Source organism: Anolis carolinensis, chromosome 3 (genome assembly GCF_035594765.1).
Source record: "Anolis carolinensis isolate JA03-04 chromosome 3, rAnoCar3.1.pri, whole genome shotgun sequence".
NCBI classification, from domain to species: Eukaryota; Metazoa; Chordata; class Lepidosauria; order Squamata; family Dactyloidae; genus Anolis; species Anolis carolinensis.
The window spans coordinates 181,185,511-181,201,389 of NC_085843.1; the positions used below are offsets into that span (position 1 = coordinate 181,185,511).

Sequence of the window (15,879 nt, forward strand, 5' to 3'; positions counted from 1 at the left end):
CATCAATCCATCTTTAGTCATCTCAATCTCAAAATAATTGGGTTGCTGTAAGTTTTCCAGGCTGTAAGGCCATGTTCCAGAAGCATTCTCTCCTGACATTTCACCCACATATATGGCAGGCAATCCTTAGAAGTTTGTGAGGTATGTTGGAAAGTAGGCATGTGGGGTTTATATATCTGTGGAATGTCCATGGTGGGAGAAATAACTCTTGTCTGTTTGAGGCAAGGGTGAATGTTGCAATCGACCACCTTGATTAGCACTGAATGGCCTTTCAGTTTCAAAGCCTGGCTGCTTCCTGCCTGGGGAAATCCTTTGTTGGGAAATGTTAGCCGGCCCTGATCAGGCAGACAAGAGCTAATGTTTAAAGTTTACTTGTCAATTTTTAATTTAGATTAGGTCTATGCCACAGTTTTTAAGGTTAGCTTTAAGCCCTTCTTTAAATCTCTGTTCCTGTCCAACATTCCGTTTTCCAGTCTTGAATTGAGCATATAGTAACTGCTTTGGGAGATGGTGATCGGGCATTCGGACAAAGGGGCCAGTCCAGTGGAGTTGATGGCGGAAAAGTATCCCTTCAATACTGGTGGTCTTTACTTCTTCCAGCACGCTGACGTTTGTCCGCCTGTCTTTCCAAGAGATTTACAGGATTTTTGGGAGGAAAGACTGATGGAATTGTTCCAGGAGTTGAATGTAACGTCTGTAGACAGTCCACATTTTGCAGGCATGTAGCAGAGTTGGGAGGACAGTAGCCTTATAAATAAGCACCTTGGTATCCCTACAGATGTTCAGATCCTCAGATCCTCAGTCTCTGCTTTATTCAGAAAAATGCTCAGAGGCATTGTATTTCAGTGTCAATGTTGACTTTTGTGGGGAGGTGGCTGCCAAAGTGGCGAAAGTGATCAACATTTTCTAACATTACAGCTCCTCATATGCTTCTGCAAAGGTTTTTAGAGTTGCTTGTAGGTCTTTTTGTGAATACGCTCCTGCAAAGCTGTTTAGAGTGACTTGTAGGTCTTCTGAATGTGACAGGCCGTTCTATAACAGATGGAGCCTTGGCTTTGGCTCCTGCGACTCCTCCATCATGTCAACAGCCTTGGACAGCAATGGCTCCTAAAGTGGTCAATTTAAGGTGGAATCGGGTGTCAAAAAAGAATATCTTTTTTGCCCCAACCTTATTTTCCATTTTTATCACTATGATGTTGTTGATGGGAAATTTCCAACCGAAGTGGACATAATCTATCGTGCTATGCTAATAATATAGTATATTGTATATACCAGGCATGGACAAACGTTTTTGTCTTGGGGCTTGTAAAGAACTATTAACGACTGCCACCAGTTTGTAAAGATTTATAATGACTAAAGCTCTTTCAGGCAGGGGAAATCTTTTTATCCCACCGCTGCCACCAATTTGCGAAGATGCAACCACCAAAGACTCAGGGAGGAGACATTTTACTTTTTCTTCTTCTTCTTCACTTTAGATGGTAGCATAACTTGGTTTAGAATATAGGCGACAGAGGCTTGGATGTTGAAAGAACAATATTAAGTTTATTCAGGCACAGAGCTTAGTGGTTTCAAAGTTACTTCTCACTTAGAGGTACACTTTCTTCAACAGTTGCAAGAATAACGTATGATGAATCCACTTCCAAAAGACTTTCTCCTTTCCTTGAGCAGTTTAAACTTTTTCTTCTCTTACAACCGATGCTATCAACTGCTCACTTTGGATCTAACTGGGATTGCTTTCCCTTATCACTCAGACTCTACCAATAAACCTAAGTAAGTCACTTGGCTTGCCTAAACTGGCACTACTAGAGATCTGAGCTACCCTGGTTCTCACTACTTCAGAACCAGTCTTTCCCTGTGATTCCTCTGATCACAGACTGAGATTTGAATTTCCCTGTGATTCCCCGATCACAGACTGAACTCTTTTTAAAACATTCCCTCCTTTTTCATCCAGCTAGCTCCACCTCTTTCTTGCTAGCTTCAAAATAGTTACATTTCTACAGAAGCAGCTACGTTTCTATGGCAACCTGCCTCAGAATGCTGAGCTGGCTACCATCCCCCACGCACGGATAACTCTAATACTTACCCTTTTAAAACATATACACACAATTAAACTTAACAACTGTAAACCAAAATTTATACTTCACCACAGGGCTGCATTGCAGGCCCGGCCGGGAAAGCCGGGCCAGGAGGAAGGGGGGCCAGGCACATGCTGAGTGGGGTGGGCCTGGGAGGAAGAGGGTCCGGGAGAGGACAGGACCAGGAGGGAGATGGGTAGGGCCTGGGTCTTCCTCAGGTTGTCCTCCAACCATAAGGACAGGGCTACTCGCCCTAAACTTATGCTGGGAGAAAGGCGGGATACGTGGCGACTGCCCTGATCCTCCCCACACACCCCCTTCCCAGATCCTCGGGCTGTCCTCTTGGCATTAAGCCAGAAGGGTGAGACAGGTGGCAGTTGAGAGTACTTTGGAGGGCTCTCAGTGGACATGTCCTCCCAGCATAAAGATGGGGAGGCTCGCACAGTCCTTATGCTAGGAAGAGGTTGAGAAAAACGGTGGCTGAGAGCACTCCAGAGAGAGGGCTTTCAGTTGCTACATGCCTTCCTCCCCCATCTTTTTGGCAAGAGGACAGGGAAAATTAAAGGGGCCCGAGGTAAGCATCCAGGGGGCCACATCTGGCCCCCAGGCCTTAGTTTGCCCAGGCCTGGTATATACATATAATATTGATGTTATAATGAAGTACAATGTAATACTAATAATAATGCATATGATAATAATACTGTAATATAGTAATGCTAATATAATAAATATAATTACTACTGATAATATATAATGATATATTGTTTTAATATTGTATATTTGAAGTTGTAATGTTTTTGATTGTGAGCCGCTTTGAGTATATGGAGAGATAAAGTGGGATACAAATAAAGTTTATTATTATTCTGGCCCAGCTTCTCTGTCCGAGCGTATTTCCCTCTATGAAGCACCACGGAGTTTAAGATCATCTGGGGAGCCCTTTTTTCGATCCCACCTCCCTCGCAGGCATGATTGGCGGAGACTAGACATAGGGCCTTCTCAGTGGTGACCCCTCAGCTGTGGAACTCCCTCCCCAGGGATATTAGATCAATCCCTTCCCTTTTGACCTTCCACAAGAGAGTGAAAACGTTTCTTTGTGATCACGCCTTTAGAGAACTGGTGCAATAGACAGACTTGGAAGAATTTGCAATGAGCATTGGAACGGATTATGCTTGTGGATGACATGTTAAACTCTGAATTTATATTGTTTTTAAATGTTTTAATTGTTTTTAATGTAGAGTCTCACTTAACCAACCTTCAATTATTCAGCCTTCTGTATTATCCAATGCAGTCTGCCTTTTAGCAGTCAGTTTTTGTGGTCAGTTTTCAATATATTGCGATGTTTTGGTGCTAAATTCGTAAATACAGTACAGTAATTACTACATAATATTACCGTGTATTGAACTGCATTTTCTGTCAATTTGTTGTAAAACATGATGTTTTTGTGCTTCATTTGTAAAATCATAATGTAATTTGATGTTTAATTGGCTTTTCCTTAATCCTTCCTTATTATCCAACATTTTTGATTACCTAACATTCTGTTGCCCCATTTATGTTGGATAAGCGAGTACTTTTAATTTCTATTTTAATATTTATTTAAGTGTACATTGTGTTTTATAAGGCGTCAAATCATTACTTGTATGTAAAGCCACATTGAGTCCCCTCTCAGGTTGAGAAAAGTGGGGTAGAAAATGTCATAAATAAATAATAAATAAATAAGAGCAAAGATGGGGAACCAGGAAGACAGTCCATCTTATCTCCTGTACCTCCCCCCAGTAACATGCTATGATAATAATATAATATATATACAGTAGAGTCTCACTTATCCAACATTCGCTTATCCAACGTTCTGGATTATCCAAGCCATTTTTGTAGTCAATGTTTTCAATATAGCGTGATATTTTGGTGCTAAATTCCTAAATACAGTAATTACAACATAACATTACTGCGTATTGAACTACTTTTTCTGTCAGATTTGTTGTATAACATGATGTTTTGGTGCTTAATTTGTAAAATCATAACCTAATTTGATGTTTAATACGCTTTTCCTTAATGCCTCCTTATTATTATTATTAAGTCCATTATAAATGGGTTATATAGCTGTGTGGAAGGGCCTTGAGTCTACACCACCATATAATCCAGTTAAAATCAGATAATCTGTATTTTATAGGCAGTGTGGAAGAGGCCTGAGTGAGGCCTAACTCTGCCTGTCCCCTGGGCTGAGTGGGTTGCTAGGAGACCAAGTGGGCGGAGCTTAGCCTTCTAATTGGATAAAAACAATTATTCCTCTCCCTCTAATTAGAGGACTTTATTTTTCTTTTCTTTTTGTTGTATGAACGTAGAGGCATGGATGAGGGGTCGTGCTGCCAAGTTTAGTATTTCTGGAATGTGCAGTTTTGTTGTTTTGTCCTAGGCCGAAATTTCACTACCCTTTTATATATATAGATAATATATTGTATATATATAATATAATATTGACAATATTATAATGTAATACAATATAATGCTAATAATTATATAATAATATTAATTATATATTATATATCACACGTAATATTCTTAATAATATTACAGTATAGTGGTATAGTGCAATATAGTAATACAGTAGAGTCTCACTTATCCAACGTAAACGGGCCAGCAGAACGTTGGATAAGTGAATATGTTGGATAATAAGGAGAGATTAAGGAAAAGCCTATTAAACATCAAATTAGGTTATGATTTTACAAATTAAGCACCAAAACATCATGTTATACAACAAATTTGATAGAAAAAGTAGTTCAATAAGCAGTAAGGTTATGTAGTAATTACTGTATTTACGAATTTAGCACCAAAATATCATGATATATTGAAAACATTGACTACAAAAATGCGTTGGATAATCCAGAACGTTGGATAAGCGAGTGTTGGATAAGTGAAACTCTACTGTATATAATGCTAATATTGTGCTATGCTAATAATATAATATATTGTATGTACATATAATTTGTAAGCCGCTCTGAGTCCCCTTGGGGGTGAGAAAGGCGGGGTAGAAAATGTCGTAAATAAATAATAATAATAATTACAATTACATTGGGCAACTTGCCTTGCGCGCGCGCGCGAGCCCAGCCGAGTTGCGCGAGCCAGCCCTTGAGCGCGAGAGCGGCGCCTCCAGGGCCCAGGAGCTCGGGGAGGGAGGGAGGCGGGGCTTGGTTTTCCTCCTCGTCGTCGTCTTGGCCCAGTCGCTTTTGATTGACGGCCCGCCGGGCCAGCGACGTCGGAGAAGGAGGCGGCGGCGGCTAGTTGGGCCGGCGAAACTTATCCAGGCGCCGGAGGGAGAGGAGAGGGGGCCGTCCAGCATGGAGCCGAGGAGGAGGAGGAGGGGGAGGGCTTCCTGAGGGCTGGAAGCGGCCGCTTTGGGCCTCCCTTCGGTGTGCTGCCCTAGGAAATGCCTCCCTTGCAGCAGCCCGGGAAAGCGAGGAGAGGAGGAGGAAGAGGAGCAACAGTTGCGCTGCTTGGCCGCCCAACTTCGCCCTCAACGCCTCCTCCCCTTCTTTCCTTTCCCTCCTTCTCACTTCGCCCTCAATAATATCCCCAAATCCGGAGGGAAGGGGCCTGAGGGAAAGTTGCTCGGCCGCCTTTGATTGCAGGGAGTGGGCGGGGCCTGTGCTGCGGGGAGGGAAGGAAGGAAGGAGGAAGGAAGGGAAGGAAGGAAGGAGGAGGAGGAAGAAGAAGAGGGGGGGGGGGGGCGCCTGACACAAAGCATCCTCTCCTCGGCCCATCGCAGCCCCTCGCCTTCTCCTCCTCTCGCTCCCTCTGCTGCCATGGAGCCCAAGCACAAAGAGCTGCTGGCCCAGTGCCACCAGAGCCTGGCCCAGGCCATGACCGAGGTGGACCAGGTGGTCGAGCTGCTGGAGGCGGCGGGGGCCCTCACCCCCAGGGACCTCCTCCAGCTGCGGGCGGCGGGAGCCAAAGAAGGGGAAGGCCAGGGCCAGGAGGAGGGCGGCGGGCGGGAGCGGTCCCCCTCCTCCGCCTCCTCCTCTTCCTCCACCACCTCCTCCTCCTCCAAGGCCAACCTGCTCATCCAGCTGCTCCTGGGCAAGGATCGGGACCACTTCCAGGACCTGCGGGTGGCCCTGGAGAAGACGCAGCCCCACCTGCTCGCCATCCTCTACCTGAACAACGCCCAGAGTGAAGAGACAGCCGGTGAGTCAGTGGGCAAGGAGGAGGGAGGGGTCTGTGGTGGTGTCTCTAGAGGGGCAGTCTCCCAGGAGGGTCATAGTCTCACCCACTTGTGACCAGGCATGTTGTGAAGGGGAGGCATCATGCCAGTCACAAGTGGGTAAGACTAAGACCCACTGGTTATTGCCCTTCTAGAGAAGGCATAGGTAAACTTTGGCCCTCCAGGTGTTTTGGACTTCAACTACCACAATTCCTAACAGCCGGTCGGGTTGGAAGGGACCTCTAAGGGCCATCCAGTCTAACCCCGTTTCTGTCATGTAGGAACATGCCATCAAAGAATCATGCCAGCTCACAAGTGGGTGGGACTATGACCCACTGGGTTATTGTCCCCCTAGAGACACCACCACAGAACCATCGGGTTGGAAGGGACCCCTAAGGACCATCCAGTCTAACCCCGTTTCTGTCATGCAGGAACATGCCATAGTCCCACCCACTTGTGAGATGGCATTATTCTATCTCTAATTCTATCTCTATCTAATTATTCTATTCCATTCTATTATAATACCATCTCACAAGTGGGTGGGACTATGACCCACTGGGTTATTGCCCCTCTAGAGACATCACCACAGACCATCTGGTTGGAAAGGACCTCTAAGGGCCATCCAGTCCAACTCTTTCTGTCATGCAGGAACATGCCATCAAAGAACCATGCCAACTCACAAGTGGGTGGGATTATGACCCACTGGGTTATTGCCCCTCTAGAGACACTACCACAGAACCATCAGGTTGGAAGGGACCCCTAAGGGCCATTCAGTCTAACCCCGTTTCTGTCATGCAGGAACATGCCATCAAATAATAATGCCATCTCACAAGTGGGTGGGACTATGACCCACTGGGTTATTGCCCCTCTAGAGACACCACCACAAAACCATCGGGTTGGAAGGGACCCCTAAGGGCCATCCAGTCCAGCTCTGTTTCTGTCATGCAGGAACATGCCATCAAAGAATCATGCCAACTCACAAGTGGGTGGGACTATGACCCACTTGGTTATTGCCCCTCTAGAGACACCATCACAGAACCATCGGGTTGGAAGGGACCCCTAAGGGCAGGGCCATAGCCAGAAATCATGAAGAGTAGTTCCATAACGCAAAATAATTTAGAAATCAGGCTCCATCAGTAATCTTCAGTGGACACTCAAGACAGATAAACTTCAGTGGACATTCATGGGGACTTAGTTAACCAATTAAAATTCATGAGTAAACCAGGGTTTTTTAAAACCTGGAAATTTCAGGGGTGGGGGAGTTGAACCCCTAACCCCCCCCCCCCCCCAGGCTACAGCCTTGCTAAGGGCCATCCAGTCCAACCCCGTTTCTGTCATGCAGGAACACGCCATCAAAGCCTTCCCCACAGATAGCCATCCAGCCTTTGCTTGACAACCTGTAGAGCAGGAGACCCCAAAGATACTGAATGGGGGACACCTGGCGTGACAGCAGTAGGTGTGAAAAAGATCTTGGAGTCCTTGTGGACAACAAGTTAAACATGACCCAGCGATGTCATGCGGCAGGTAAAAAAGCCAGTGGAATTTTGAAATTGTCTTTGGTGTCTTTAGCTCAGTGAAAAACCACACAGAACCATGAACAATGTGAGATCACTATAAAGAAGAATGGAAGCAATTACCTCCCCTTCCCTCCCTATCCCTCTCCCCCCCCCCCCCGCCATGGCCCTTCCACTTCCATTTTCCTCCCCCACTCACCATCCCTACCCCCTACTCTTTGTCCCCCTTTGTTTTTTACTGTATTATTTTAAAAAAAACCTTAATAAAAATTATTTAAAAAATAAAATCGCATAAATAGGTGTATAGTGTCTAGATCACTGGTTCCCAACCTTTGGGCTTCCAGGTGTTTTGGACTTCAACTCCCAGAAATCCCAGCCAGCTTACCAGCTGTTAGGAACTGTGAGAGATGAAGTCCAAAACACCTGGAGGCCAAACCACTAGTCTAGGTCTAGGGAAGTCATGCTACCCCTCTATTCTACCTTGGTCAGACCACACCTGGACTATTGTGTTCAATTCTGGGCACCACAGTTGAAGGGAGATTTTGACAGGCTGGAATGCGTCCAGAGGAGGGTGACTCAAATGATCAAGGGTCTGGGGAACAAGCCATATGAGGAGCAACTTAAAGAGCTGGGCGTTTAGCCTGAAGAAGAAAAGGCTGAGAGGAGACATGATGAGGGCCATGCATAAAGATGCGAGGGGAAGTTGTAGGGAAGAGAGAGAAAGCTTGTTTTCTGCTGCCCTGGAAACTAGGATGCAGAACTATGGCTTCAAACTACAGGAAAGGAGATTCCACCTGAACATTAGGAAGAACTTCCTGTGAGAGCTGTTCACCAATGGAACTCTCTGCCCTGGAGTGTGGTGGAGGCTTCTTCTTTCAGAGGCTGGATGGCCATCTGTCAGAGGTGCAACCTGCAAACAGAATTCGCCACACACACTGCTAGAGCGTAAAGACACACACACATACACAAAATAACATCTAGATTTTGGGTGATGCCTCTCTCATATCATTTGGCTTCTTCAAAAGGTGCCACCAAAGCATTCCTGTCAGAGAGCCATCCAGCCTCTGCTTGACAACCTGCAGAGAAGGAGACTCCACCATACACACTGCCAGAGCGTAAACACACACACACATACACACGTGAAATAAGGTTTTTGGGGAAAGAGAGATATGTCTCTCTCATATCATTTTGGCTTCTTCCAAAGGTGCCATCAAAGCATTCCTAACAGATTGCCATCCAGCCTCTGCTTGACAACCTGTAGAGAAGGAGATCGCCACATGCACTGCTAGAACATAAACACACGCACGCACACACACACATTAGCATCTTGTGTGCATCTTTGGTTTCTTCCAAAGATGCCATCAAAGCATTCCCGACAGCCATCTAGCCACTGCTTGACAGCCTACAGAGGAGGAGACTGCCATATGCACTGCCAAAGCATAAACACAAACACACACAAAATAACGTCCAGATTCTTGGGAGGTTTCTTCCAAAGGTGTCAGCACCATCAAGGCATTGAGTTTGCCTTCGTGAATCTGTCGCTCCATTTCCTGAGTTCTCGGCGCCATGTCAAAGAACTCTGTGAAAGAAGGATTTATGGTGCATAGGTTGCTATTTGCCTACTATGATTTAAGGCAAACCTATGGATGAGAGACATCCCAAGAGTCATTGGACATCAATCAGAACCGCAATGGAGAAAAACATACCAGAAACTCCTGTTTAAATTAATCATAGTCTGAGTGTTGCAGTTCTTAAGCATCTTGTGTGATGGGGAAGATGTGGCATCTCAGCCAAGCAAGGGGTGATTATTCTTACATATCTCCAGGTGTGTTTGTCTGTGGAGTAAGGTTTGGTATGCAGTAGGAGCTTTAATCAAACAGAGTGAGATTAACCAACCAAAGGAATCCAGTTCTGCTCTTCATTTGCAGGAGCAGGGAGACATTTCCAGAAAAGGGGAATCTATAAATGGTTTTCTCCGTAATGTGGTTTCAATGGTCCACCTGTGTGAAGTGTTTCCTAGTCTAGAAGAGTCTCAGTGGCTTTGAAGGTGTCACATGTGCAGCCTGGGTGTCATAAGTGTTGCAGCACTTTTGGAAAGGAAAGGAGTGAGTATCTCTGTGTTCCTGGTTGGAACAGATAAGCAGACTTGGCACATTCCACTTAAATATTTTTTAGTCTTTCCTGCTGTTAACATTTTATGTGTGAACTGCATGCAGTCACTTTTAGGTTGATATGCTTGTGTTGTCTTCAGGTATATTTGCTTGTATTGCCCTCAGGTATACAGGAAGATTGGTTTACAGAAGGAAGGTCTGGTTGTGTTTGCTGCAAAGTCCCAGTTCATAAGGAATTTGGGGAGGGAAGGAGAGGTGATGTCTCTTTCATACCATTCGGCTTCCTCAAAAGGTGCCAGCACCAGCAAGGCATTAAGTTTGCCTTTGTGAAACTATCGCTCCATTTCCTGAGTTCTCTGCACCATGTCACAGAACTCGGTGAAAGAAAGGATTTATGGAGCACAAATTGCTATTTGGCAAGTTTGATTTATGGCAAATCTATGAACGAGAGACATCCCAAGAGTCTCTGGACATCAACAGCCTTGCTAAGGTTTTGGAAACTGCAGGCTGTGGCTTCCTTGATTGAGTCCAGCCACCTGTTACGGAGTTTTACTCTTTTTCCACTCCTTTTGAGTTTATCTTTTGCAGTGATTCATTCTTTCACATGATATGCCCCAAATAGGATAGCCCCAGTTCATTCATCTTGGCTTCTCATGAGAATCTAGACCTGATTTACTCTAGTATCCACTTTTTGGGGTTGTCTTTTTAGCAGTCCATAGAACACTTCTCCAGCACATTTCAGATGTTCTTATTTTTTTCCTGTTGCATTTATTCACTGTCCAGCTTTTACACTCATGCATAGACATTGAAATTGGAAACACTATGATAGACCACAAATAGTTAAATCAAAATATGTCAACTCTTTCTGTGAACAGATGTCATTGTGCTCGGGTGTAAGAAGTCCCTACAACATGTATGTGTTGATTCTAACTCAAATTTGAGACACAACAACAACAACACTACTGAAATAGTTCTGAGAGATGTTTTCCCGAAGGTTACCCAGTGAATTTATGGCAGAGAAAAACTTGAATATGAACACTTACTTGTTCACAATTTATTCTTGTAACCACCATGCTATGTCACCTGAGAAGACCTTATAGATCGTTAGGCATCTTATGGAATGTAGCAGAAGTATAAGTATATCATGTTTTTTATCACTTGCTTTTGGAGATTGCTTAGCAATTTCAGCTAACTTGAAATACTGCTTTGAATATGTTGATTGCTGTCAAGTTGTTGGTGGGACATCATTCCATTGCTGCACCATATGCCCCGGCTATGGCCTTGCTTCTAGGCACAATTTAAAATTGTAGTTTATTGCTGTTAAAGCCCTAAATGGCTTAGGTTCATGATATCAGGTGTATCACCTCTTTTACTCCACCCCTACTGCAGGGGAGCTGAGGTGATGCTTTCCATTTGCTGCAGTGCAGTCAAAAGCAATGTAGACAAAGGCCTTTTCTGTTGTGGCACCCAGGATATTGAACTCTCTGATCCGTTGGGTTTATTTAATTCTTTTCCTTTAGTTTGCCAACAAGCATCCAAACATTGTTTTTAGTTCTTGGCTCTTTATTTTGGTTTTTTGTTTTTGTTTTTAGGCTCTAAATGTTAGAAAGTTGTGATTGGGGGGAATGAAAGACTAACATATTGAATTCATTTTTACTTCAGTTTATTTTACCTGTTAAATGATTTCATTACAATGTAAACGGCTCCTGAATATTTCCTTTTTTGGATTTCTAGGCAGGATATAAACCTCTCTAATAAATAACCAGAATTATAGCATTTTGTTTAAAGTGAGGAGAAGAAGGAGCATGAGGAGGAAGGGAAAGGTTGATCTCATAAAAGAGAGTGAGCATCTCTAATCTGGAATACCAAAATCCAAAATGCTCCAAAATCCATCACATGAATGGTTGAGATAGAGATACTTTTGTTTTCTGATTATTCAGTATACAGATGTTGCTTCATGCACAAAAGTATTAAAATACAGTGTATCAAATTACCTTCATGCCATATGCATTTTCTGAATGCTATTTCAATTCAGACTTCAGTATCATTAGAATGCTAGACTAGGATTATGTAGATCCAGGTTCAAATCCCACTCTGTTATGAAACATGACCATGGGATAATTGCTTTCTCTTACCCCATTCCACCCTAGAAGACTGTTGTGAGGATAAAAATATGGAAGGGAAGGCAGTATGCCACCTCAAAAATTTTGGAGAATAAGCAAGATGTAAATGTAATTTTTTTACACTGCCACCGTTTTTTTAAAAAAAAATAAGACACCCATAGGCCCTCCATGTCTGCGGGGGGATTTGGTTCTGTGAAGCCCCCCCCCCCCCCCAATATGAACAAAACTAGTTTTTTACATCCAATATTATTAAATAGTGTTTACATGCAAGAATGCTTCAGTATGTCACTTTCATGACACCATCATTTTATGCACAAGACATGACGATCTGTATTAATGGAAATCACGGATGTGAAACTTTTGGATCTAGAGACCTGGTGTATTATGATGGTGACAATTCCCTCTGTGAATTGGTAGCTCTGTTGCTTCTCTTTACTGAGGTGGCTGGAAAATGTAGTTGCAACCAGTGCAGACATAGGCCAAAGCAGGCTAATTGAAAGAGGGCAAGACCACAACAGCAAAATATGCAGAGATGCCACAGGCAGCTGTTGCTCTTAGTGGCTACTTTTCACATCATGTTAGCTGCTCCCGGATGGTACACAGTCTAGGAATTATTCAAGTTTGCCATAGCTATGTCTACACCTTTATTTATCTCTAGCTCATTTTTTCCTGTTTTGTTTTTACTCTGCTTTTTTCATTCTTGCACTTTATGCAGGAAGAACATGCTCCCTCCTTCAGCAAGAGACAACAGTTGTACTGCTGAATAATTTTGGAGTCTAAACATGATACTGCAGCCTACACTGCATTTCTAAAGGAACTGCATTTTTATTTCATTAATGCCACTAAAGTCTTTGCTGTTAGTATGAAACATTGGTTCGTACAAAAATGAATTACTGACTGCCTATGATCCACGAAAACTCCAACTGCAGTAAATTAAGTGGCTGAAATATAGGAAGCCATATATAGCATTAAAGTTGTTTCTGTTACAGGACAGGCTGACTGAATTGGGATGGTCAGAAAGACTGTGACAGGCGTTTACTTAGTATATGTATAGGCTGGCAACCCAATCTTTTTTGTATGCTGTGATTGGTCTCACTTGTCAACATGAAAGAAGTTACAAGATGCTTGGTTTTAATCAAAAGTTGGTTAGAGCGGATACATTCCATCCTCCACATTTGCTGGGATAAGGGGCACAAGGGCTCCACAAAAGTGGGAAAACCTGTGAATAATATTTTTTTAAAAACCTATTTTAACCTGAGAGAATGCCTCTCTAGGAATATTTAGGTTCTGTGGTGTGGGGCTTATTTAACATTTTCCACTCGTGACCCATTTCTGCCCAAGACATTTTTACATCACCTCCAATTATATAGCATATAAAATATGTATAAAATCAAACATTTACTACTGTATTTGTTATCTCCTCAAGCAGGCTTGGATACAAATATTGTCTTCTTGTCACCTCCGTTCCCCTCTCAGTACTCCCTCCCCATTCTTTCCCTTTTCTGAGCAACATTTTTTACTCAGAATTTGCAAAGCAATTTCTAGCTATGTTTGCAAACTTAGGTTACCATTACAATATTTTTTTCTGGAATGGTAAACCTAGATGCTCTCTAGAGAAGGGGCAGGAAAGGAGAAAGGGATTTTTGAATAACAGAAGGTGAAGATAATCAGCCTGACCTTTTTTCCTATCTCCCAGCTGTACCCAGATAACTTGCCAGCATTCTGCGAGTACTAGCATGGTATACAATGTTCCCTCACTACTTCGCGGTTCACTTTTTGCGGATTTGCTGTTTCGTGGTTTTTCAATAAATTCTAAAAGAATATTATAATTAATAAAAAATTACAATTTACAGCCTTGAACTACAGAAATTGAACTGCTTTTTCTGTTATATTTGTTGTAAAACATTATGTTTTGGTGCTTAATTTGTAAAATCATAACCTAATTTGATATTTAATAGGCTTTTCCTTAATCCCTCCTTATTATCCAAGATATTCGCTTATCCAAGCTTCTGCTGGCCCGTTTAGCTTGGATAAGTGAGATTCTACTGTAGTACCATTCCCTGGCACACTGGGGGGAGGGGGGAAGATTGTCTGAACATCTGACACCTCTGGATTATATCTAATATATTACTATGTTGCAATGTTTGTTCATATATTGCAAGTGACTCTCTTTCCCCACCACAGGTCATTTCAAAATCCATAATTTTGGCCTCAAAACCTGTTCTACACTTATACATGATATTGACTTATACACAAGTATATATGGGACTTTAGTGTAGTAGCCAATTCAATTTTAATACAGTCAAGTTAGTTTTCCATACTGGAATGTAAGAAAACACTTAAGGGTTAGATTCTGGAGATGTAACCCTTGTGGAAATTAGAGCAACCCCACACCTATGTGGCACTCTTATTCTAAGAAAATAACCAAGATTAATCAGACCTCCATTTTATATACACATTATCTATAAGGTTATTGTCATTCTGTCTAGTTTGGCATTTAGGGCACCTTGCATTCAATTCTTTAGGCATCGTTGGATTACAGTGGCCATTGAACTGAAGTATGCACTTGCAGTCAACCAGGTTCAAAGATGTTGCAGTGTTCAAGTTTCTATGTTCAGCTGACAGCTCAGAAACAATTCTTGACAATGCAGCAAGATAGTGAGCTTCGCTAGGCTGTCCTTTCTGAAGACTGTCTAGTTCATCTTGCTGTGTGCATGGAGACCGGGATGAGATGTGAATCAATGTTCTTATGCACTTGTAATTAATCCTCATGGGGAAGTCTGTTTGGGTTTTGGGATTTTGTTCTCCCACACATTTGAGGATCTGTAGCTTGTAGATGTATCTCATTTTGATCTTTCTATTTTAAACTGCAAAATTAATGGTTTGACACCAGTTTCACTGTCGTAGCTCAGTGCTATGGAATCGTGTGATTTTTAGTTTAAGCCTTTTGTGCCAAACCGTGATGGTGTCTCATCAAACTACAAATCCTAGGGTCCCATAGCACTAAGCCATGAAAACTGCATTATCCAAAACTGCATTATTTCTACAGTGTAGATGCACCCATGTGTTAAGGGACTTACATTTTTGTGCTATGATTATTTGTGGACCAAAACCCTTTTCAGTAGATGCATGGAATGTTATCATCAACTGGTAGATTATACAAACAGGCATGCACATTTTCTGTTGAAGTGCCACAGAAGTGTCTTAGCAGATCAGATGCCCAGAGGCTCTTTGTTGATTTTGTTGCAATAAACCAACATTGCTGTCTGTTCTGGACATTGCAGTCCAGAGATTTATGTAGGTTGGTATTAGTGGTATTTCTGCTTAGATTTGTGGAACCCTCCTTTTTATATTAGTTTAAACAACAGTTTCCTCCCACATTTTTATGAGAGTTGGTGCTGTGATTACCATGTAAGAGGTAACTAGCTTCCTTTTAGATCTTTGTTGCCCAGGGTTCATTGGAAGTATAACCACATTATGTTTTATTCTGGGTTGTCTGAACCTTTAGCCCTGTGGATATCCTAGTCAGTTTCACTTTGTGCCTTTGTGAATGCCTCAGCTTTGTACTGTTTCATTGCAATTCCTGAAGAGGAAATTTGCCTTCTTAATGTGTTAAATACTAAATCCAAGGAAAGCACTTCTGTTTGTGCGTGTGTAGGATGAAAGAAAAACATGTATTTGGACTCTGTCACATTTGTTTCCATTTGGCTTAACCTAAGGCACTTTTCCTCTGCAAGCTTTTTCCTTATTTAGAGTATAGTTAATGAAGGAATTTAGGGCAAACACAATTAAATTACAGGCTTGTTTGGCGACAACCAATCATCTGTTTGAATGTGCTTGCTGGAGTTTAAAGTGATAAGC

General features: G+C 42.7%; 1 protein-coding gene across 5 annotated transcripts in view; it reads left to right on the forward strand.

The window, feature by feature from the left end:
- Positions 1-5,872: 5,872 nt before the first annotated feature.
- dlg5 (discs large MAGUK scaffold protein 5) overlaps positions 5,873-15,879 on the forward strand; it is a 147,046-nt gene continuing 137,039 nt past the window's right edge. For all 5 annotated transcript variants that reach the window (XM_062975868.1, XM_062975870.1, XM_062975869.1 and 2 more), the window contains exon 1: positions 5,873-6,254. In XM_062975868.1, the coding sequence (XP_062831938.1) occupies positions 5,873-6,254 (382 nt within the window). The remainder of the gene's footprint in view (positions 6,255-15,879) is intronic.